Raw genomic sequence first — 25,635 nt, 5'->3', positions numbered from 1 at the left:
AAGGCTAGTTTCAATATGGTGACTGTAAAGCTATCATCAGTTGTTGTCAAAGCCTCTCTGGTTCACTGACTTCCTTCAGGGAAGGAAATCCACTGTCCTTACCTGGACTGACCCACGTGTGATTCCAGACTCTCAACAATGTGATCAACTGTTAAGCACCCTCTGGGAAACTAGCCAGTGATGTCTACATCCGATTGAATGAATATTAAAAAATCCTATGGGAAAAGTAAAAATAACTTCCTCCTCAACTACTTCTGTCTCTGCTGATTTAGACCCTCTGAAGTTGACTCTGATGTTGTTGTCAACACCATCTCATATCTCCTTTGAGTTGATGTCCATATTTGATCAAACATCTTGCAATGTTGTTCCATGTTAAATCTGCTACATTAAAGTGTGTTATTGGTGGAGGTGGAAAGAGGAATTGCAGTCCCACAGTTAAATGGGTTGGTGATTGACAAGACAGTGAGTAAAGGTATATTATCATTGCAACCTGTTATCTTTGTCATTGCTTTGTAAACATTGTAAATCAAGTGAGGAATCTTTGCCTCCCCTATAATCTGTGTCATCTCGGCAAATTGAAATTTCAGTGTGTGACATATTTTCTCTCTTTGCGATCAATGATGGCAGCATATTATCCCAGATGAATATGGCATAGGTCAGTTGGACTAACTTTTGAGGAGCTCCATGAGCACTAGTGAGTGTCAATGCGAGGATCTTGGAAGGAAAGAGCAATCTTTTGTTCATGCATTATGTATATTGCAGGTAAGGTCAATATTTATTGCCCCTCCCTAATTGCCTGGGAGGAAGTGGTAGTCAGCTGCCTTTAGAGTGTCGGTAGACCAACAATGCTGTAACAGAGGGGATGAATTCTGAGATTTTAACCGAGCCATGGTAAAGAAATAGCAATTATAGCTGCATTCAGGATGGTGCGTGGCCTCCAGAGGAATGTGGAGGCGGTGGTGTTCCATGTATCTGCTACCCTTGTCCTTCTCACTGGAAGAGTAAACAATTGTTGTTAAGTGAGACTTGGCAAATTACTGCAGTGCATTTTATAAATGGTACACATTGCTACCACTGAGCACCACTGTTGAAGAGAGTGAATGTTGAAGGTGGGGCTGCCAATCCATATGGAGGCTGCAGCCATGAGGTATACCAGGCGCCAGTAGGTGTCATGATCTAGGACAGTAACATGTGAACTAGAGATAATTCGTCAGTCTGGTTGGACACGTTCCAACCCATCTCCGTGGCATGGACCCTACCGTTGTACCACAAAACCTGGAGTTAGTTTGAGTGCAGTGACAATGTGGTGAGGAAGAATCGAGCATTTTCGGCTGGGCCTGTTGCAGACATGTAGCACACGTCGAAAACACAAATAGAAACCCGCAAAACCAAACAGTGGTGTTTTCATCAATATCTCTTTTCTATGTCTTACATAGTTGCCCTGCAGATGCCTGAAGGACTCCTGATGTTTGCCTGCACGATTGCTGATATCATCGAAAGGTAAGACAACAACTCATTAAATTGACAGCTTTGAGCACCAAATCCATAGGGCCAGCCTGGACTTGTAAGTAATTAAGGGAGATCTGAGTAGACGCAGCACTTGTGTAGAGTATAGGACATCGGTTACTTGGTTTTGTGGGTTGTCGATGCTGATGTATTTGGTTGGATGGTTTTTTTTCCATCAAATTTGCAGAGCAGTGGTGGGTCAAGATGTTACAATTCACAGCTTTGTCAATGACTCAATTTGGTTCCTAATTAGCTGAAGGAATTAAAGAGAAGATAATGGGCTACATGTTCAGTGTCATAAACTGCAAGAAAGAAGCTTTGAATGGTTTATATTTGTCATAACAGAACCCTAGGGGACAGATCAGCTTCCTTCAGTTCACTCAGAGGGCACTTAAGTGAACCGCCATTTACAATTGCTTTTGTTGCTGCTGTGCTGTCCTCCTGTTTGATGTGGGGACTTTCCGATGTTGTTTGAAGGCTGGAGCTGTGCTGTGTAGGAATGGGCACAGTGGGTCTTTGATCTCAGTGTCAAGAATTGCAGAATGTTGTCCCTCGAACAACAGAGAGATGTGCGAGTCTTCAAAGCCAAATTTGACTTGTTGATAACTGAAATTAAAAGTGGAACACTTGTGGACCTTTGAGCAATATCACTGCACCATGCTCCATTTGCACAGAAAAATCCAGAATCATAGAAATGTTTCTCATAAGAACATTGGGGGAAAATCCTGAATACCATATAGTTAACAAAAATTAATTTAACTTCTTTTGAACAAACCATTGGCTATATCGGATCACATGACAGCCTCCCTGTATAATGCAGATTATTTTTTCATAACACAGCCTCTAATAAACCAGAGGACACAATATTAATTTCCAAAAGAGCCAGAGGAGACTTCAGGGAGATTGCAAATTGTTGTGATCTGGAATGCACTGCCTGAAAGGGCGATGGAAGCAGATTCAATAGGAACTTTCAATAGTTAATCAGGTAGCTACTTGAATGGTTTAAAAACAAAATGCAGGACTGTGGGTCAAGGGCAAGAGAGTGGGACTAACTGGATAACTCTGCCAGAGAGCTAGAATATATGTGCTGGGCAGAATGTGCTCCATTTCTGCAGTCTCACTCTGCTAGCATGAGGCCCAAGGTACAGTATAGCCAACACAGTGAAAAGAGAACAGGAGAGGTCACCAGAAGATGCCAGGGCGCAATAACTTAGGGTTTTCATAGGAGTTAAGAAATGTAAAGTGACAGTTAAGAAATGTAAAGTGTTTCAACATGCTGGAATAGGGCTTGGTAACCAATGTCTGATTTCAACAATAAATAAAAATCAGAGGACAAAAGCTTCACCTCACTTATGAATACTGGAGGATTGTGTCAAATGGTGTGGGAGATTCAAAGGAAAATCACAGAACACTTAGAACACAGAAAGAGGCCATTCCACCCATTATGCCTGCACAACCTCCAAATGAGCAACTCCCATTGTGTCCTTCTCCTGGGAAGCATGCAGAGTATTCCTTTCCAAGTAACAGTCCAATTCTCGTCAGAAAGCCTTGATTAAGCCTGCCTTCACCATACTTTCATGCAGTGCATTCCAGATCTGCCCCACCCACTGGATGAAAAAGATTTTCCTCATGTCACTTTTATTTCTTTTGTCAGTGGGATGGCTCAGTTGTTAGCAATGCTGCCTTACAGCATCAGGGACCTGTTTTCGATTCCAGCCTCGAGCGACTGTGTGGAGTTTGCACATCCTCCCCCTGTCTACATGGGTTTCCTCTGGGATGCTCTGGTTTCCTCCCACAATCCAAAGATGTGTGGGATATGTGGATTGGCCATGGGAAATGCAGGTTATGGGATGGGGTTGGTAGAGTTGGTGTGGACATGGTAGACCAAATGGCCTGCATCCATACTATAGGGATTTAATGATTCTATGACTTTGAATCTGTGCCCTCTTGTTCTCAATCCTTTCATGAGTGGGAACAATTTTTCCTTATCTGCTCTGCCCAGAACTCCCCCTACCCCTCCAATGGGATCCCCCCATCGGATCTTCCCTCTGGCTTCTGTTCTCCAAGAAAAGCTGTCCTCACTTCTCCAACCTGTTTTTAATGAATATGTCAATTTCCTCAGTATTGGAAGTATTTTTGTGAATCAGTGACTGATTACAGAGGAGCAGCCTGATACAGTAGCTTAGTAGTTTCCTAGCCGGTATAAAGAAGTTTAAACACATTGTAAGATGTAATAGAGGAGTCTATTCAGCCCCACAAGGCTGTTCCACCATTCAAGCAGATGAAAGCTCATTTCCACCTTAACTTCATCTTCCTTCTTTGGTGTCTAACTCTTAATTAGAGAGAAAAAAAGTCTCTCTTTTGAAGTTTTGGAGTGGGAAATTCAGATGCCTGGCTTGGTAATCTTTTGCGGATCAAGCTGAATGAGTGAAATGTGATTGAACTGAGGAGTTTAAGATAATTAATGTCTTTTTAATAGGTTCAGTACAAGTTGGGAGGATCCAGAACAAAGGAACAGAGCCTGAAAATTAGAGTCATTAGCTTCTCTTCACAAACCCTGTCCTCATACCATTGGAAAAAGACTGCTGTTAGGCGAGGGAATTTCTAAACTGAGACTTTTTTTTCGACAAGGTGTGCAACAGGATACAGAATCCAAGTGGGAAAATGCAGTCAAGTCACTGATCCAGCCCTGGCAGGCTTGAGTTGCAGTCAACTCTCAAGGGGCAGAATGGCCACCTGTTAGTTTTAATGCCTGAAATACCATGCTGCAACTCTGCCTGCCAGTTAGTCCCTTGTTAGTTTGTAAGATGCGCACACTGCAATCTGTCAACAGAATTAAAATGCACCTTTTTCACATCTCTCACCCCTTTGCTGCCATTAGCATTGCCTTTGTCTTTTGCTCTGGCATCCTCACAATCTGTTCCACTTGCTCTTCCTCCCACCTGTCAACAGCATTAAAACTACCAATTCCCTGCCCTTTCTCAGCTCTGAAGAAGCGTCTTATCCGATTCAAAACATTAACGCTGTTTCTGTCTCCACTGATGCTGCCAGACCTGCTGAGTTCCTTCAGAATTTTCTGTTTTATCAAACAGGGCTTGGTTGGCTTGCTGTAATTTCAATTTCATAACTTATAATGTGTTTTCCTGTTTAAAATGAGCTCACTGCGAAGTTAATCAATCCCTGGTGAGCAATTGATGATTAGATCGTAATCATTAACATGACGCAGCACAGTGAATGTGGGCTAGAATGTAAGAGTGTGGGCTGGAATATAGTGTGATTGCTTAACATTTTTTAAAGCAGTCACAACTTTATCTGGAGATCTTAGATTTGGATGGTCAGCATCTGGGATTGCAAAACAATTTTGAATATCATGCAAGTATCCTGTGAGTCAAGCTGTGCAGGTTTATGGTATGACTTTTTGCAGATTGCAGTGATTCTGATAAAGCAAGAAAATTCTGGGGCTGATCAGCAGATCAAGCAGCTTCTGTGGAGAGAGAAAAACACATCCCAGTGAAAGCTCATGGACCTGAAACGTTAACTCTGTTTCTATCTCCCCACTGCTGCCTGGCCTGCTGATGATTTCCGGTTGCTTGCTGTTTGCATTTCAGATCTCAGTATCTGCAGCTTCTTGCCTTTGCAGCGATCCCCTTGTTGATTGGATTTGATGCAGTGAAATAACGTACCTTGTGATTTGCTGTAATTGATGACTCCACTGCTTATGGTTCCTCCAAGCATGCTGCCCTGTTTAGCAGGGGTAGCTGAGATAAAGTGTGATTGAGATATCGGTGAACTTTGTGATCAAATCGCTGCTGAATGGAAACTGATCCCCGGAGTCGATTTTTAAGTGTAGTCATTGTTGTATCCGGAAAAGGTGACAGCTGATTTGTGCAGAACAACACCCCCACCCCACAAGCAGCAATATGATAATGCCTGGATGATCTGTTTTTGTGTTGTTGATTGAGGGCTAAATGTTAAACAGGACACCTGGGATAAAACCCCTGTCCTTTCTTAAAATAGTGCCACAATATCTTTTACATTCACCTGAGAAAGCAAACAGTGATCTTGGTTGAACAACCCATTTGGAAGATGGCCCATTTAAGTGCAGTGTTCCTTCAGCACTGGATTAGGAGTGTCAAGGTCAGGTTTCACTCTCCAGCTTCTTGTATGGGACTTGAACTTGTACCCTTCTGATGGAGCGCTGTCTACTGAACTGTGGCACCCTCTGGGCTGAAAGCTGAAGTTTGTTCAATCTTGTCTCCTGGCTGAGCCATTTTCTCACTTTAAATTGATGTTGTTGCTTTTCTGTGATCAACCTTAAATGTCTCCCTGCTGTCCCCATGTCCAATCCTGGGCCCATTCTGCATGGTATGTCTGGTTGAAAGATTGAATTTTGCTTCTGTTCTCCCGAGAGTTAGTGGACTGTTCCGTGGTTTTAACATACTGTGACTTTTCTTTTGTGAAGCAGTTGAATTGCAGGTGAGCAAAACGGCAAAGTGCAATCCCACAAGCAGCAACAAGGCAAATGACCAGCACCAATTGTTCTGGATGCATTTCTGAGGGAGGAGTATTGACCTGAAAAAGAAAACTCTGTTCCTGCTTGAATGGTGCTTTCGTGTCACCCTGTCTAGATAGAAAGAACATGAGTGCAATGACCCAATCTAACAAGTCAGCACTCTTTCAGCTCCTGCACTGAGCGCTCAGCCTGGAATCTTGACTTGGATCAATACTGAGGATTGAACTGACGGCCTGCTGACTTTGAGGCAACCTGAATATCACTTCTCAAACCTTTGGAATCCAGCCCCATTCCTATCCATATGCTGTGGTATCTTTTCTCTAATACCCTAATCTTAATATTTATATAGATGAGGAAGCATTGCAAAAGGCAGGAAGGGGAGGATCACTTCCCCACCACAGCCACCTTGACAACAACCTCCTGAGACTTTGGGTGTGCAGGAAGATCTAACTTTCTCTCCACCAGTCCAATCAAACTTTGGCACGTGTTGAACAATTCTGACGAGGAGACTTTGCACCAGATGCCTTTGGCACTCTGCTCAGGGAGCCATCTGACAGAATCCCCGTCCTCTTGTTGTCTGATCAGATACAACATCTTTATTGTACTTGCTGATGAGCCATGGTTTAATTTTCTTAACTCCTTTCAGAAATAGAATTGGACATGTATTTCAAAAGGTGCAAAAGTATTGTCCAACTTTGGATGAAGAGCAGGGGAGTGGGAATAACTGGGTGGTTCTTTCAAAGATACAGCTTTGATGTGGTGGGCTAGATGATGACCTCCTATGCTGCTGCTGTTCTGGTAATCAGTCGATGACAATTTGCATCTCTGGGTCCTTAAATGAGAAGGGAGAGGATCATAAATCCTGCTCTTTGGTGAAGACAAATCTGAAAAACAGCAAACAGTACAAAGGAAATTCCATTTGTGCCTCAAAGGAAGTAAAAGACCCTCCAGTTAACCACGAGGATACTGTAAATATCCGATGATAGACTGAATTCAAATACTCAAGCTGTTGTGAATTTGGCTTCTGTAGATTACTAACATGTTCACAAAGCAAATACGCTGCTGTATTTGTTTCTGTCAAGCCAGGCTGATTGAGATGTGTCTTTTTTTAGTCTCCAATTTCCTTTCAAATGAAAATTAATTTCACAGATGTTGAAGGCATGAAGTGATCTGTCGTTGTAGGGTGAAGCATGTCTCATCAAAGAGCAGGAGTGCTGTGCTCTGCTTGGTCCTCAGCTTGGAAACCAGGATTTCACGAAACTGCCGGCAGCTTCTCACTTGGGATTTTTCTTGTGAGACTAGAGACAAATCAGAATACATTAGCCAAGGGATCAAAGGCCTTCAGCATTGAGAGGTTTTAAGCTTGGACTGAATCAAGGCTTTGTCCATCGTGGGAATTTCTCAAGTGGTAATCACTGCCTTCCCTCCTCCTGCCAGGAGAAAGAAAATAAACCTTTTAGCCTAGATGTTTTTAAGGTCTGCCCAAGGAAAGCTGTCATAACATGGGGAAAAATGGCATCTGATTTATGCATAGCAATCTCCCAGAAGCAGTGAGGTGATAATGGCCAGACAATCTGATTTTGTGTTGTTGTTGAGCGATAAATGTTGGCATGGTCACTGGGGAGCAGCTCCTCATCTCATCTCGGAAATGGAATCTGTTTTGCCCATTCAAAAGGGCAGATGGCATTTCGGTTTAAGTGTCTCATCTGAAAGACAGCAGCCTCGACTGTGTACAATTCATGCACATGTTGCTTTGGAGGTTTATTGTATCTAATACAAAGACATTAATGGAATATAATAGGATATAAGTCATAATTTGACAATATCTGGCACTGCCAGTGTTTTAAGTGCTGACACCTGATATCGTAGGCAGATGATTCTCCCAATTATTCCTGTGGGGATTGCAATGTCATTTCCATCTTGTAATTTGACAGGTTACACGAAGTTAAGCGGTTTTTATTGGTTTCCATTGTAAGCTATTTTGTTTCCTCTCTCTCCCCAAAGAACAGATCTTTCAACTCCAGATATGATTCAGCTTCACTCAGTTCGTTGCATTGTTGTCTCTCAGTCAGAAATTGTCAGTTCATGACCCAATCTAGGACTTGAGCAAGCAATCTCAGTTGTCATTGAGTAATTGCTGTATGGCGCTGCCGATAAGAAGTTAATCCACGGCTCCATCTGTCTTTTCAGATGGACCAGGTGGATTAAAAGATGCCCTTTTAGTATTTCAGAGAATAGGCATTTTTTTTAAGAAAGCTTTTTTTTGTCTTGCACATTGACCATTCACAAGAATACCAGTGTGAAGGGGAACAACATTTTTATGTTGCCCAAGTCGAGAGTGCAGATTTGTTTGCAAATAGACTCTGGTAGGGGCATAGACATCAAGAATGCATCAGTTAGATGATGACTGACAGTTAACTGCCAAGGTTTATTAAAGTGTTCTTAAGCGTGTATGCTGAAATGTTTTTGCAAAATATCTTTTTTTCTGCAGTATTCAAGAAGTCTCATTGCTTGTGAAGAGCTGTCTTCCTTAAATATTATCACTAAAATAAATGGATTAAGCGGTTACTCATGCCAGTTTTCTTTATGGGACCTTATTGTGCACGAAGTAACAGTTTATTTGACTACATAAGAATATTGACTGCACTCCAAAACTGTTCGATGTGCACAGGATTTTGTGATACACATGAGGAAACTGATGAGGAACTTGTTGCAATTTTAATCTCGTCTAAAAATGTTTAGTTAAGCAATGTTGATCACTCAAGGCAAATAGTGAGAAATGTATCCCACACTCCCTTATAGAAAGCTCACCTAAACCATATTGCCACACTGAACTTGAACAGAAATCTGTTGACCCAAAGTACCCAGTTGACCCAAAGTATTGTTGTTCCTGTTCTCTGTGGAGGAAAGCATCACAGTTGAGCTCTGAAGCTCTCCAGTAGCAATACACCCAGGTTTCTTCAACGGTACCTTCCAAACCCATGACCTCTGAATGGACTTCTCAAATTTTATGTTGATCTTGCTCTTTGTGCACCTTCTCGGCAGCTGTAACATTGTATTCCTTGTCCTGTTTTATTATCCTAATGCACTTTTTATGGTATGATCTGCCTGTACTGCACACATAACAAAACCTCTCACTGCATCTACCGCCTAGGAGGACATGAGCAGCAGATACGTGGAACCACTACCACGTAGAGGTTCCCTGCAATCCACACACACCATCTTGACTTGAAACTAGATTGCAGTCCCTTAGCTGTCATTGGGTCAAAGTCCTCGGACACTCTTCTCAATATCACTGAGGCTGTCCCTAAACTATGAGGACCAGAGCAGTTGAAAGGGCAGCTAACCACCATCTTCGTGCAGTTAGGGATGGAGAATAAATGTTGGCTTGTCCAGTGGCACCCACATCCTATTAATGAATACAGTGAGAAAAAAGGCTTTGCAATGCATGGTGAGTCTGAAAACTATTCTATTCTATTTTATTTTAATCCTGGATTTGGTATAATTTGATGCTCAGAGTAGACGCTAACTTCCTCTGGTATGCTTTGTAGGGGGCAGTAACACACTGGGAGTTGGGACAAGGGTAATATGGCATCATAAGGATAGGAAGCAAAGATGGAAAATAGGTTTTCAGTCACTCTAATTAAATACCTTTCTTGGTCAAGGTCTAGAGGAAAATATTATAAGTTTGGAGAAATATTTGGAAAGCGTTGAATTTTCCTTCATAACTATAACCATTTAAACTTTGAATATTCTCACTTGGGTAAAGGAACTGAACAGGTCTACATGATACAAGGATGGTGGTGGGAAGAGGATAATCTCATTTGTGTGGAATGTAAAAGATCAACGTGAACCTGGGCTGAATGGCCTTTGGCTCTCAAATTCTTTTCAAGATAAGTCTGATCGGGACATCCATCAAAATGTGGAGTTATCCCCAATCCCTGAGTCCACTCTTTCTTAATCACCCCCTGACCCCCACATTACTCCCTCTATGATAATTCCAGTCCACATTCTCACCACTGCCTGTTTGCGGACCAGTCAAGGCATGGCTAGATTCACAAGACTGATTCATGGCAGTGTCCTGCGAGGGAGAATTTAAGGAAACTGGGCCCATATTCTTTGGAGTTTAGAACAATGAGAGTTGAGCTCATTGAAACGTGAAATTTTCATGAGCACTTGGTAGGGTAGTTGCTAAGAGGCTGTTTCTCTTGGAACAAAGGGACACTGTCTCAGAATAAGACTGAGATGTTTCTTTACTGAGAGGGATGTGAATCTTAGAATTTCTTTACACACAGTTGCTGAGTATATTAAAGAGAGAGTTGATAAAAATTCTTGTAATCAAAGGGAATTGAGGGGACATGGGGAAAGGACAAGAAAGTGGAGTTGAAGTATAGAATTATCATCTTGGAGAATGGCACAGCAGTTTCAAGGGGCTGAGTACTCTATTCCTGCGCCTATGTTTTCATGTGCAAATTGCTCAAAGCTTGAGCAATCTAAGCAGTGCCTACCTTCTACCAGTTTGTCTCTTCTCCTTTAATTTCAAATGGTGGCTAGGAATAACTTTACTATGTAACTCTGTTCTGTGGCAGGAAAATAGTTAATCTCACCCCTTCTTCCCCCTTCCCCAAGGTTGAAGACGGTACCTCGGATCAGGATGAGGCCATTCGCCCCTTCAAGTCTGATTCACCTTACAGTTAGATCACAACCTTAAATCCATGTACCTGCTGTGGATTGTAATCCTTAACATCTTTGCTTAAAAAAAATGCATACCTCCTCATTCTCTCTGGGAATGTTCAATTGTTACTCCCCACCCCCAGCACAGCCTCAGTACGCCCTCCCAGCCCAATCAACAATGCAAGAAAGGCACAGTCTGTTGCAAAGAGAAAATTAAAGGTAGCAATACATAAGTAGCATCCACTAATTTACTGACTCCCCAGAGGTCTAAAGGTAAATCGTTGCAGAAAACATAATTAGCGCAATATTCTTATACACAGCTGTTAATTAGAAATATTCCAGAAACAGACTTTGTTGCTTTATAACAATGGTCTTCATTGTGAGAATCTTTAATTCCTCATAGTCATTATGCTCTGTTGGGATGTAACTCCAAGAGGCAGGGCTTGTTGTGGAGGGAACATAATTGGAACAGATGTAGCTGTGCAATATGAGAATGAAGATCTGAGATTTTCGTTTGATCTTGGAATGTCAGGGCAACACTGATTGAAATTGCGATTGATGCACAGTCAATAATGACCTTCAAAGTGGGGTTGACTACTTGAATACACGGATTTGTTAAGGGAACATCATGTCTGATTAACCTGATGGAGTTTTTTCGAGATGTAACAGAGAGAGGCTGTTGATGTGGTATATATTGACTTCTGAAAGGCATTTGATTCAGTACCACACATTAGATTCATAGAGTCCCTACAGTGTGGAAACAGGCCAAACGGCCCAATGAGTCCACAACGACCCTCCAAAGAGTTACCCACCCAGACCCATCTCTCTACCCTATTATTCTACATTTCCCCTGACTAATGTACCTAACCTACACATCCCTGAACACTACAGGCAATTTAGCATGGCCAATTCACCTAACCTGCACATCTTTGGACTGTGGGAGGAAACCGGAACACCCGGAGGAAACCCACGCAGACACGGAGAATGTGCAAACCCCACACAGACAGTCACCCGAGGCTGGAATTGAACCTGGATCCCTGGCGCAGTGAGGCAGCAGTGCTAACCACTGAGCACCATGACTCGAGGAAAGTTGTATGCCATTTAATAAAAGGGACAGTGGCAATGTAGATACAAGACTGGTTGAGTAATAGGAAACCGAGGATGACAATTGACAGATTTGTATTTGGTTGGAGGAAGGTTTGTAGTGGAGTTCCCCATGGGTTGGTGTGGGACACATGCTTTTGCTGTGATAACTGACCCAGATTATGGTATGCAGGAGTAATCTCTAAAGTTTATGGACAATGTACGATTTGGAAGTATTGTAAACTGAACAGGACAGTGTTCGATGATATTGATATGTTGGCGGAGCGGGTGGTTAGATGGCTGGTGATGTTCAAAGTGGAGAATTGGGGAGTAATAACATTTTGGTACAAAGAATGTGGAGAGCAGTATAAAATAAAGGGAAATATTGCAGGACCAGAGAATCTGGTTTGTATGTGTACTTAATTTATGAAATGTGGCAGGGCAGGTAAAGAGAGCTGTTAATAAAGCATTTCTGTACTGTAGTGGTTATCCCGTTCACTTCACATGCCAAAGCATTTTGAAACGAGTTGCAGCATTTGTGAGCGATATTGTGGTGGTGTCCTTACCTTAGGGCTAGAAGGCCCAAATTCAGATCCCACCTTCTCCAGACTTGTGGTAATGCGTCTGAGTAGGTTGGTTAAAAATATAAGTATTTTAGATTTAACAAGTAGGGATATAGGGTTTGGCTAAAGTAGGAATGATGTTTCAAAGAGAGTATAGAATCAGTGGGTAGAATGGCCTTATTCTATGCTTGTTTTCAAATGAGAAAATAGTTTTTTTTTCAGGAAAATCGATAATTGAATGTTCTTGGTGAAGACTTTATCATGTTTCTTTGGTGTTGACAAGTGAGCTTAATGCTTGGGAAATTAGACTTCCCAACTCGTGGCATGGAGATGTTATTGCTCAACGGGTAGTGTGCCTGCCTTTGTGGTGGAAGCTCTGAGTTCGATTGGGAGCATTGGAGGATTATTTGGATAGATTTAATGTACAAGGTTATGGGCGGAAAGCGGGAGATTGTTATGAGGTAATGATGTTCACTTAACGGTGGGCCAAATGGCCTCCTTCTGCACTGTAACAATCCTGAGATTCTGTGATGGGAAAGGTTTGTTCACAGTGAGGACAAACCGGGTTGATTATCAATTCATAATTCCTTACAATGCACTCATGGTGGGCTGTCAGAGTGACTGTGTCGCCTGGTCAGTCAATGTTCAATGTGCTATGGTACTCTGACAACAAACTGATGACTGGTCCACAACAAATGAATAATGGAACCAGCACACGTTTTGTCGTGCCACTAAGTGTGGGAAAAGAAACTAAGTTAATAACATTCAGAAACTCAAGTTGGTACACCTATTATTTTAACTTGAATAAAATAACCTGGTTGACACCTTTCATTAAAATGGCAGGTGAAGGGATTTATAAGAGTGAATTTATGTCACTGCAGAATATTTGAAGAAACCTAACTGCACAATTCCAGTTTTGAGGTGAGGTACCTCAGCCTTTTGGCTTTTCAAGTACCATGGAGCCCACTGTTGGTTCTTGGTTGTTGATGGGATTTTAGCCATAATTTGCGAGAGGACAGTTGACCAGGAGTTGCCTGGAATTTATTATTAATTGGATGCCTTCTCAGGTGGGTGCTCAAGGCAGGTCAGACAGTAATACAGAAAGATTTAGAAGGACATGAGGGGCAACCTTTTCACACAGCAGGTGGTTTGTATGTGGAACAAGCTGCCAGAGGAGGTGGTAAATGCAGATACAGTTACAACATTTAAAAGTCATTTAGACAGGTACATGAATAGGAAAGTTTTAGTGGGATATGGGCCTAATGCAGGCAAGTGGGATTAGTTCAATTTAGGAAACCTGGTAGGTATGGACAAGTTGGACCAAAGGGCCTGTTCCGTGCTGTTTGATTAGTTGTCCAAGCCTTTCATGACGTGTTCTGAAGAAGGGCCACTGGACCTGAAACGTTAATTTGGTTTTCTCTCCACGGGTGCTGTCAGACCTATTGAGGTGTTCCAGCACTTTGTTTCTGTTTAACTTAATGACATCAGTGATCTTGAGGTCGTAGCTGGCCGCTTGCAGTGAAATGATTCTTGGGAAGTGTATCCATGTGGAGTTGAGATGAATGACCCGGAATGTGAGGAGTTGAGTTGCAATCTGTGTGTGCTGAGTGTGAGAGAGGGAAGATTCCGTCATTAAGGAGCTACAGGTATGGTCCTTTTGCTTGGCTTGACTGGGAGGTGGAACAACTCCAGTGGCAGCCTGATATTCCTGCTTACTGGTCTGGAAGGAATGCTGCTTTGCATCTTACTCCACTGGCCCTGCTGGAAACTAGCCAAGAGGCTGTGACAGTCACCATGGCAACATCTCCGGTGTGGGCAGAGTTTGAATTTCTGCTTCGACAGAGGAGTCTGAAGGCTAGTGGGTAAGTGGATTTGAGGGTTGAGGGGGGGAAATAAATCAGAAGGACCCCATTTTCTAGGGGAGCATCCTGGCTTCTGAGTTCTTTTATGCTATGGGCTATTGCTTTATTGTCTCAGTGGTTTGATGTATGTTCTTCTGATGATGACAGAATAATAACAATTCTCTGATTTTCGTCTTTGCACTGCAATATCCAGGAATCTCAAAACACTGAAGCACAGCAGAACTACTAATGTGTTCAAGAAAGCAAGATTTGCATTTGTGTAGTGCCCATTTGTATAGTAGAGGTAAAAACAATGACTGCAGATGCTGGAAACCAGATTCTGGATCAGTGGTGCTGGAAGAGCACAGCAATTCAGGCAGCATCCGAGGACCTCGGATGCTGCCTGAATTGCTGTGCTCTTCCAGCACCACTGACCCATTTGTATAGTGTCAGCTATCCTGAAGTATTTGGTCACCCATGAAGCACTGTTTTAAAGTGCGATCATATTTGCAGGGAATGTGCAAACCAGTTACTGGGTAGAAAACTCCCACAATCAGCAATGTAATCTTTGTTAGATAGTCTGCATTTTAATGATGTTGGCTGAGGGGTAGATAATTGCAAGGGAGTTATAGCATCATACAGCATAGAAACAGACCCTTTTCTCCAACTAGTCCATGCTGACCATAATCCCAAACTGAACGAGTCCCACCTGCCTGGGTTTAGCCCATATCTGTCCAAATATTTCCTATTCATGTACATATCCAATGTTTTTTAAACGTTGTAAGTGTACCTGCATCCATACTTCCTCTGGAAGTTCATTCTACACATGAGCCATTATATTTAAAAAAAATTGCCCCCATGATTTGTAAAAAAAATTTCTCCACTCACCTTAAAAATCTGCTCTGTAGTCTTGAAATCCCCCATCATGGGGAGAATTCCCCTTCACTTGTGTGAAGTAATGCCACGTGATGTTATAGCTTTCACCTGAGAGGACAGAGGGGGTCTCTGTTCATCTTCTCATCAGAACACAGCAGCTCTGGCTGTGCAGCACTCCCTCAGCAACACTCCAGGAGTACCTCGCATTTTGTACTCGTGTTGTTGTTATACAGTTAAATCATTTACTCTGAGGTTTTCGTCTGTCGAATGAATTTTCAACTTTAGCTGTTTGTTATATGACTGCAGCTGAATGCAGGCTGCAGATTGTGATGGGTAAAGCTGCTGCTATGGAGAATGCAAGAAGATTGACAGTTAACTGTCAGGCTTTGTTTAAATTTTAAACAGGCTTGTTGGTGCTAATTGATTAGGGCATTGCACTGAGAAATGAACTAGCAAATGGCTCTCAACTGTTTTGTTGAGTTGAAACAAGTGCAGTGTGTATCTGTGATCCCTTTTCTGTCTTATTGTCATCTCACCCCAGTTTCCTTTGTGACCAAAAATTTATCCATCTCTGTTTTGAGTTCTGTGGTCTGTAGGAGAGGGCATTCTGAAGAATCACAACCCTCTGAGTATGCAATTTCTCCTCCTCTCAATCCAAATGCATGTTTATTAGAGCCACCTCATTCTTCTGAAATCCAATTAACGTTGACCCATTCAACTCAGCCTCTCCCGTAAAAGAGGCATGTCACTAATGCTTACAATCATACAATAGTTATAGCAAGAAAAAGGGGCCACTTGGCCCCAATATATGTGTGCTCAGGAGAAGATATGGGGCCTCTCCAGTCTGTCTGCCACATCTTGAGACTTCACATAGCCAGCATAATCTCCCAGCAGCTCCCAACTCCTTCAATCATCTTCCGTGTTCCACCTGCCTCTTGTCTGTCTTCCAGACCTTGCAGCTTTGGTTAAGTTGGAACCTCACCAAACAGGCCCACACTTCTTCACACAAGACCACTGTCCAGACTTTCAGAGAGGAATGAGATGAAGCAAATCCGAGTGGATAGTGTGCTGCCAGGTTTGGGTGTTAAATCCAAATTGGATTTGTTTTGGGGGTGGGGGGGGGCGGGGGCAGATGTTTGAGGCAGCGCTCCGAAAGCTAGTGCTTCCAAATAAATCTGTTCGATTATAACCTGGTGTTGTGATTTTTAAGTTTGATTTTGTTCATAAGTCATGCTTACAGCTCTCCAGGGTCGTAATGGCTGGAAATCTGGATGCTGCGTTGCCATGGCGAATGCAATAAAACTCTCCTACTTCTCTAAGCAGAACTTACTGAAAGTCAAGTGCTTTGGCCAGTAATCCTTCTCCTGTCTAGACTGAAAGGAAAGCTCAAGCGGTTTATTGTCCTGCAAACACTCGGATGAGATTATTTTCATTGTGATCTTTCTCGCCCGCCCATTTTTTTTATATAATAGACATATATCCACAGGAATGCCATTTATAACAATTAAGGCTGACTTCTTGTTACCCAGTGCTAGCTGAAAGGCAATTTCACCTCCCTGACTCTCAGCCAGCGGGTGTGGAGTGTTGACAACGCATTGCATTCAATTGATATGTGATGACTGAAGGATTCAATTTGTGATGTAATCGCTACAAGATTGCTAGAATCCAATCTTCCGTGAATTACAGGGAGTTAACTCATACACTGGAGAGAGGGTCCTGAAGACATTCAAAACTGCGCAACCAAAGCTCAAGTGGTTTACAGCTGCCTTTGCACTCCTAGATTAGATTATTGTATTGAAATCCCTCTAGGGTTATCTCAATTCTTCCTCCCCACTCTGTAATTCAAGTTTGGAAGTCTGTTTTCATGCCTTGAATATCTTTGTCACTACTGGTGGTGACTGTCTTAGGGGTTTTGTGCCGTCGATGTTCACTGACGTATACACTAACCAGTCGTACAGCTCTATCCCATTTTGCTTCATGTGAGGATGTGTCCCCAAGGTTATCGGGCCAGCTAGTTGTTCTGGACTGTGAAAAAGCAGAATCTCATGAAATCAGTGCTGGGGACTGTGGAGATGAATGGGATAACAGAAAACAATTTCATGGCCCTTGCAGTTCCTGAAATCATTTAGCAAACCACAGTGGAAAGTTTATTTATTTTCAAAAATATTTTTGCACATACTTATTTTTACCTTTCTGGAGAATAATTGGTGGAAGGATTCTTGGGCTCATTGTCGACCTGTTGATCAACATTGCGAGCATTCCTTCCATGATGACGTGGGACTCGAATCCAGCTCAGAGGTGGGGATGCTATCCCCTGCAGCTGAAGATCTTCATCCCTGTTGCTTTAGCAAAGGTGGAATAACCCTCTTTGACATTTTCGTGAAAGTGATTGTGTTCCACGTCATCATCCCTTCTGGTCTCTTAACCTCTGCTGAGCCTCTGCTGCCTCAGCTCTCTTCCAACTCTGCTCTCTTGCACCACCTCTGTTTCCATCATGGTGGCTGTCCTTAGCTCTGGAATTCCCACTCAGTCTCTCTACTGATCTCCCCTTCTTTACGACAACCCTTAAAATGTAACTTTTGAACGCCACAATTTTTTGTTGTCACCCCCCCCCCCTTGTCCCTTGTTGTGGCCCAGTTCACATTTTGTTTGTTAACGTTCCTTGGGATATTTTATTTCATTCAAGGTGTTGTATTAAAGGAGAAGCTTGTTATGTGGAGGGCCATTACAGGTGAATCGGGTTTCAGTGGTACCATTTTGAGTTTAATCATCTTGTAAGTGTTGTTTTATTTTCTTTTATTATGATGTTAGAAATCTTTACTCCAGCAATAAGTCCCTGGTTTAAGGGTGAAATTGGGCGTAAAAAAAGAAAGCAGAGCAGTACAGATGGTGGAGATAATGAATAAATAAACAAATAAATAACAACAGAGTGCTGGAGACACTCAGCAGGTCTGGCACCATCTATGGAGAGAGAAAAATGGTTAACATTTTAAGTCTAATGTGACTCCTCTTCAGAACTCTGCTTCTTGATCTGTCCACGGATGCTGAGTTCCTCCATTGTCTTTTTCTAAAAAATACATTTGAAACAATTTCATTTGTTCTTCATCTACTGTTGAGGTTTTCCTGACTGCTTAGTCCTCATTTTTATCATTTTAAAATTGTATCAATCAAATTAATATTCTTTATCTGCTCATTCTGATTTTTTCATTATTTATAAAACATGGAAATTTGACCAGATGTTGATTGGATAATCTCCTGGAGGTTTTGTCACATGATTTTCTTCTGATTGCCCTACCTCCACACTTTGCTACATCAACACATCACTTTTGGAGCACTTGGCGTCATTAATAGGAATAGGAGTAGGCCATTAGAGCCAACGAGCCTGCTTCACCATTCAGCATGATCGTGGCTGATCCTCTGTTTCAACGCCATACTCCTGCTCTCTCCCTATACCCCTTGACACTTTGAGTTTTTGGATTTCTATCTATTTTGGTTCTTCAATACATTCAGTGACTTCACTTCCATAGACTTCCATGATGGTGAATTCTGCAGGCTCACCTCTCTCTGCGTGAAGAAATTTCTCTGTCTTCTCCTCAATCTAAAATAGTCTGCCCCCATCCCCATCACTGCCCCAGCCAAGGGAAACATCGTCCCTTTGCCCAGTCTGTCCAGGTCCTGCCAGAATTACATTTGTTTCAATGAGATCCCCTCCCATTCTTAACTTCAGTGGATACAGTCTGTCTGCCTTATGACAAACCAGTCACCTCAGGAATCAGTCTGGTGAGCCTTCACTCTCTCCCTCTGTGGCAATTGCATCTTTTATTTGGTAAGGAAAAGAAAACTGAACACAGTGCTTCAGCTCTGGTCTCGTCCTAGGCCCTATACATCAGCAGTAAGTCTTCCTTGCTCCTTTACTGAATCTTCTTGCTATGAAGACCAGCATACCATTGAGCTTTCTAACTGTGCTGCCCCTGCGTACTTGTTTTCAGTGACTGGTGTACAAGGACTCGAAGATCCCTTTGTATATCAACATTTCCCAACCTATCATTGTTTCAATAATACCGTGCCATTTTGTTTTTTCCTACTCAAGTGGGCAACATCACAGTTATCCACATTATACTGCATCTACCATGTATTGGCCCATTAAATCAACTTGTCTAAATTGTCCTAAGGCCTTTCTATGTTCTCACCATTCACAGTCCCAACCTATTCTTGAGTCATCTGCAAACTTTGACATATGACATTTGATCATCTTGTCTATTGGTATGAATTGTGAATAGGTTTTGCACAAGCAGCTCCCTGTGGAGGAGGCCATTCAACTGCTTGGGTTCATGCTAACTCCTACTTCCATTCTCTAAGCTCCAACCCCATAGCTTTCATGTCTCTCATAGCCTGCATTCCTTTGTCTCCAATATTTTTAGAATGCAAGTGAAAAGTAACATTTGTACCTTGCAAGTGTCAGGCAGTGTCCATTTCCAACATGAGAGAATCTAACCTTGACATTCAATGGCTTTACCATCACTGAATCCCCCACTATTAACATTCTGGTAGTTACCATTGACCAGAAACTGAACTGGACTAGCAATATAAATACTGTTCTTATGAGAGAAGATCAGAGGCCAGTGGTTCTGAAGTGAACAATATAACTTCTGACTTTCCAAAGCTTGACCTACTATCTACACGGCACATGTCAGGAGAATGATGGAATAGTTTCCATTTGTTTGGATGGTTGTAACTCCAACAACACATGACGTTTGACACGATCCAGGACACAGTAATCTGGCTTAATTGGCCCCGCATCCATCACCTTCACTCTGTTTACCACCAACACTCTCTGTAGCAGTGGTGTACTCCATCTTCAAGATATACGGCAGTTACTCACCATGGCTCCTTCAACGACATCTTCCAAACTTGTAACTTGTAAACTAGAAGGGCAAGGGCAGTAGATACATGCAAACACTATCACCCATAAGTTCCCTTCCAGGTTACTCACCATCCTGAGATGGGAATATATTGCTGTTCCTTCATTGTTCTGGAATTGCCTTCCTAATAACACAGCAAAAATATTTCACAAAAATTGAAACAAAACTTTAAATCTTCTATGATTGTTCCCCCTGGTTTTCTGGCAGGAGTGCCTTTGGAAATTAATCTTTAATTACTGTAAACTCCACTCTCTCTGGGTGTTTGCAGACTGTGTGTGATGTGCATTTTCGCAGTTATTCCAGGCAAAATGAGTGCTTGTTGCAAGAACCCTTTTTATCCAGGAAGTATTCTCTTCCTGATATCCCCATGGTATTCCTCAAGTGAGCATTGGATGTAAGGAGGTAATATGGAAATGGATGGGATATGGTCGGGCACATCTCCAAATCAATAATTGTAAGAATTCACTTCTGAGATGGTAAAGTATTTGTAAATCAATTTCTGGGAAATAAGGAATGTTTCCCTTATTCGCTTCAGGTAAAGAAATCAATCATAGCATGCGTAGGAGGGATGAGTTGCATTTCTTGTCCATATGGTTAGGATGTGGATTTTGATAGCGAACATTAATAAATAAATAGAAGTTCAAATGAATCTAATTTCTGTTTTCGTTTTAATAAAATTCTATGCAAATGTACTTGCTATCATCAAAATATTCCATCTAAGCAAATATATGTATTTTTGTATTGCTGAAGAGAGGGATGTGTTGTCAAAACCTTTTGTTTTGCACTCATCAGGACAGAATCACAGGAATACAGATCTCAAAGGCAACAACATTTATGTTAAAAATCACACAACACCAGGTTATAGTCTAACAGGTTTATTTGGAAGCAATAGCTTTCAGAGCGCTGCTCCTTCATCAGGTGGTTGTGGAGTATACTTATACTTTAGAAAGTATACTCCACAACCACCTGATGAAGGAGCAGCACTCTGAAAGCTATTGCTTCCAAATAAACCTGTTGGACTATAACCTGGTGTTGTGATTTTTAACTTTGTACACCCCAGTCCAACATCGGCATCTCCAAAACATTTATGTAGGTTGAGAAGAGGGTATTTGTTGGATTGGTAAGTAGACTATGAATAGAGAAGTTGTGTTTCTTCCAAACTCTCTCATTTATATTCTAGCACACTCCTTGAAGTATCTCACCCTTTGAGACTGATGATTCTATCTCTCTTCTTGGACTCTTGCACATGACTGATGTCACTGTTACGTGATGAAATGAGTCACTATCTCCATTACCATAAGCATTAACCCATTATTCTACCTTTGACTTCTCATGTTAGTTGAGCTGTATAGTGTATTGCAGGTGTTACGATAGATAAGGTCGCTATTTTGCATTGCTTACTGCTTCCTCTCTTTGTATGGGAACAGGCCTGCATGTTGTGCCTTTTAAACCCATTGTCATTCTTTCTGAAGCAATGGCTTCGAAGTAATCAATATTGTATTTCTTTCTTATTACACTGGTCAGAATTTTTATTCCACCTGGATCACAAATAAGATGCAGCAAAGAAAGCTGATGATTATTATTTTGGGCTGCTTCTATTTTTCTTACCTCCGTTAGTTTGGCTTTGGTGATTATGAATAGCAAAGGTTTAGAGGGCTCTGGGCCAAGTGCTGGCAAATGTCACTAGATTAGGTTTGGATATCTGGTCAGCGTCAACGATTTGGACCGAAGGGTCTCTTTCCATGCTGTACATCTCTCTGACTCCATGGTGATTCAGTTGCCTCTCATTGGTGAGGTGTTAGCTTATTACAGCATCTCTAGAGCATTACCGCTAGCTGCTGACGTCTTGCTGTGATTTCGTGATGTGTCCAGGATAGCAAAGAGAAAAGCTTACTTTAAACTTTTCCTTGGTCACTGCATGTATCCTGTGTCTCCACAGGATAGTTCTCACACTTCTGAAATGTGCGAAGCATCACAGCTGACCTAGTTTCTGATATTAATGTAAAATTTATTGAACATTAGATGGCAGGTGAATAATTATAATTGATTTTGAACACTTGTCTTTCTAGTAGATTTAGAGCAGTTTTCACAAGCAGCAAGTCCTGTTGCAGACCGAGAATGGCCATGTCTGTACGTTCTTGTTATGTGTCTTAATTATGTTGTGAATGTGGTCTCCAATAATAAGCCCTCAATGGAGGGCAGAGAAAAGACTTCAAAAAATACCTTGAACAATTTGATTTGTTTGCCTTCCCACTTGTGGCTGAGTTTTATTTTCAGTTTGTCAATAGATAATGCAACGATACATGTGTCGTGAATGGGTGAAATCATTCTTTGAAGAAAGCTAATGTGTTTGCTGTTACTTGGACATTTGATCCTTTTATGGCCATAGCTTTGCTTTTCCCTATCTTCCCCAAGAGCCCTCCAGGCAAACAAGCCTTCGGGAATGCTAAATTGAACCATCTCACTCATTCTCAATTTCCATCCTACCTTCATTGCTGCTCTGGAATTGCCCACCTACTCTTCTACCTCTCTTTAGGATGCTCGCTAAAACCTATCTTTTCATTACTGTTGGCAACTGTGATTTAATGTACTCCTGAATCCCAAGGGCAGCACAGTGGCTTAGTGGTTAGCACTACTGCCTCGGTGCCAGGGACCCAGGTTCAATTCTAGCTTTGGAGCACTGCCTGCATGGTTTTTCCTCCAGGTGCTCTGGTTTCCTCCCACAGTCCAAAGATGTCTAGTCGAGATGGATTGGCCATGAGAAATGCAGGGTTATCCACAGGGATAGGGTGGGGATGGGTCTGGGTGGGATGCTCTTTGGAGGATTGGTGTGGACTCGATGGGTTGAACGGTCTCCTTCCATTCTAGGGATTCATAGGGATTCTATCATTCTCTAAAGGTTTCCTCACATGACTTGCTCCCACTCTATAGCCACACATCCATCCTTGTGATCCACCCATTGAAAAGCAAAGAAACTCGTGGCCTGAAAGGATGATATGTGACCGTCAGCCAAACAGGTGTTCTTTGATCCCCATTTACAACGTTTTAAAATCCAGTAAAGAGAAATGTTCAAATAACCTGATTCATAGGATCTTTTCTACTGTCTCTGTGACTTTTCTTCACTTTGTACATGTTGTGCTGGAGCCTGATCTGATGTTGTAATGTTGATAACCAGCTAGGTGTTAGGGTAATCTGTTATCACTTTACTATGCAGCAAGCAGCCATTGTTACTCAACACTAAGCATCTTCTGCTGAATCTTCATATGGTCTCCCTTCTCCACTTAATATTATGAACTCCCTAGACTCGTACTAATGAGAAATTGGGGACAGCACATCTACCTGAAGGACATATCATACTAAGGTGCATCCCCTACAACAACTTGATTCCTTCCACTAGTCTTCACCCACCAAGATAGCCACCATGATGCCCACCACTCTATCTCTCTTTCTCTCCTTTCTAAGTTGCTGCTTAAAATCTTAACTGTTTGTCCAACCTTTTGGTCACCTGGCTGACTGTATCCTGTCTTGGCTCAGTGTTAGTTTGTATGCAATACCTGGGGCTGGTTTCTTTTTAACTGTATCAAAGGCCCCACACAAATGCACGTTGTTGCATCAAACTTGTCTTTGGGTCAATGAGTTCTTGACTTCAATGCTCTCTGTGTAGGGTGAGGCATGAGAAATCATGTTTAAAAAAGCCCAGCTTTAAACATTCTGCTGCCGGCCATCCAGCCTTTTCGAGAATTACTCCTTGCTCTTTTTGCTTTCATTGTCTGGGCCAGTGTTCGTTTACTGTCACCATTCACTCTTTTTGTGTCAGTGACTCCTGAACTTTGAGCCAGTGGCCCCTGCAGCCTTTTGTCTGTCGGTCTCTGCGGGGAGCCGGGTGATTGTTGCCCCAAGTTGATAGCGTGTTTGTCCATGACATCGTTGTTATTTAAATAGTGTAACTGATGTAATTGTCGGGAGAAAGGGACTTCACAGAGCAACTGCGAACTCGTGATTACATCATTTAACTGATGATAATTAGCAGAAAATGATGCCATGGCAACCAAAGTGGCCTAAATTAGTGAGTGCTGTACACTTGCACCAGAGCAATAAAGACAGATTAAAAAGGTGCACACAGTAATCAACAGTAGACAAGGAGCCATAATATGATTAAACGGTTGCACACTGGATAACTTACTTCTATTGTTCCACTATTCCATTCCCTTCTCCCCATAAACGGGGAAGTGGTAGGAAATGTGGGAACACAGCCCTTACTTCTATGTTGCTGTGCCTGGTTATAGCATGCTCCCACTCCATATGGAGACACTGTTGAAATAATCAGTTCCCTCCCTCCCTCTGTCTCATGTGCCAATTAAATCACAATCACTCGTTCACACGTACAGGTGAAATCTCACTTCCCCATGTTAACGAGGAAAATTGCAGCATGTCAGCAGATGTTACCAGTGAAGTCAGGCTCTTAAAAACCACTCGTATGAGTAAAAATGGGCATGAGTGTAATCATAAGAATCAAACTGCACAGATGGAGGCCACTTGGCCTGAATCTTTTATACTGGCTCCGACTATCCATTCAATTCCACTTACCCTAAGCTGTCACAGTAGTCTTGCAAAGTTGTTTTTTTCTTTATCATGTACATCTCTGACTACCGCAATCGTACAGTACTGAAAAGGCCCTTCGGTCCATCAAGTCTGTACCATCAGAGTTATACTGCTACCTACACTCGTCCCACTTTCCTGCACTAGGCCCATAGCTTTGCATGCTATGACAAAATTTTTCAGATAGAAGCGTAAACTGGCCACAGTCTCCACTGCCTCCCCTCCCCGCACCCCGTCCCACCCACTCTGGTTATTGAGGCTGACAGTGGGAGATGGTGATGTGGTGGTGGTGATGCTCTGGAAGCAGCTGGTGGAATTTACATTCATAAGACCTTAAGAAATGGGAAGGAGGAGGCCGTTCAGCCCCTTGGGCTGATCCAGTATTCCTAGTGTCCACTTTTCTGCATTTTCCTAAGCCTTGATTAGAAATTTGTCTTAGCCTTAAACGTACACAAGGACTCTGCCCCCACAACTCTCTGTGGCAAGGAGCTCCAAACACACTCTGAGAAAAGGAATTCCTCCTAATCTGAGTCTTAAATTGGCATCCCTTTGATCTGAGACTATGCCTTCTGGTCCTAGATCCTTCCATAAGGAGAAACATCTCTCAGCATTTACTCTGTCAGATACTTTAAGAATCTGGAATGTTTCAATGAGATCACCTCTCATTCTTTTAAGCTCCAGTGAGTAGAATCCCAACCTGTTTAGCCTTTGCTCATACGATAATCCCACCATACTAAAGTCACACATTTCTCTGAACTGCCTCTAGTGAAATGATACCTTTCCTTAAATAAGGGAACCAAATTGCTCGTAGTACTCCAGATGTGATCTCACCAGCTCCTTGTACAGTTGCAGTAAGACTTCCCTACTCTTCTACTCTAATCCCCTTGAAACAAGGGCCGACATTCCATCAGCCTTCCTGATTACCTGCTGTACCTGTGTGTTGGCTTTCTATGTTTTGCGCTCAAGTACCAAGAAGTCCCTTTGTATTGCAACGTTTTGCAGATTTTCCCCATTTAAATAATAATCTGTTCTCCCTTTCAAAAAAACCAGCATTTTCC

General features: G+C 42.2%; 1 protein-coding gene across 1 annotated transcript in view; it reads left to right on the top strand.

Moving 5' to 3' along the window:
• dph1 (diphthamide biosynthesis 1) overlaps positions 1 to 25,635 on the top strand; it is a 579,143-nt gene that overhangs the window by 8,313 nt on the left and 545,195 nt on the right. Inside the window, exon 2 of the mRNA XM_043718169.1 lies at positions 1,437 to 1,502. Coding sequence (XP_043574104.1) covers positions 1,448 to 1,502 — 55 coding nt within the window. The 5' untranslated portion in view covers positions 1,437 to 1,447. The remainder of the gene's footprint in view (positions 1 to 1,436; positions 1,503 to 25,635) is intronic.

This window comes from Chiloscyllium plagiosum, chromosome 28, assembly GCF_004010195.1.
Source record: "Chiloscyllium plagiosum isolate BGI_BamShark_2017 chromosome 28, ASM401019v2, whole genome shotgun sequence".
Classification (NCBI taxonomy): Eukaryota; Metazoa; Chordata; class Chondrichthyes; order Orectolobiformes; family Hemiscylliidae; genus Chiloscyllium; species Chiloscyllium plagiosum.
Note: the sequence above shows the minus strand (reverse complement) of the source record. Positions and strands in the feature narration are given on the sequence as shown.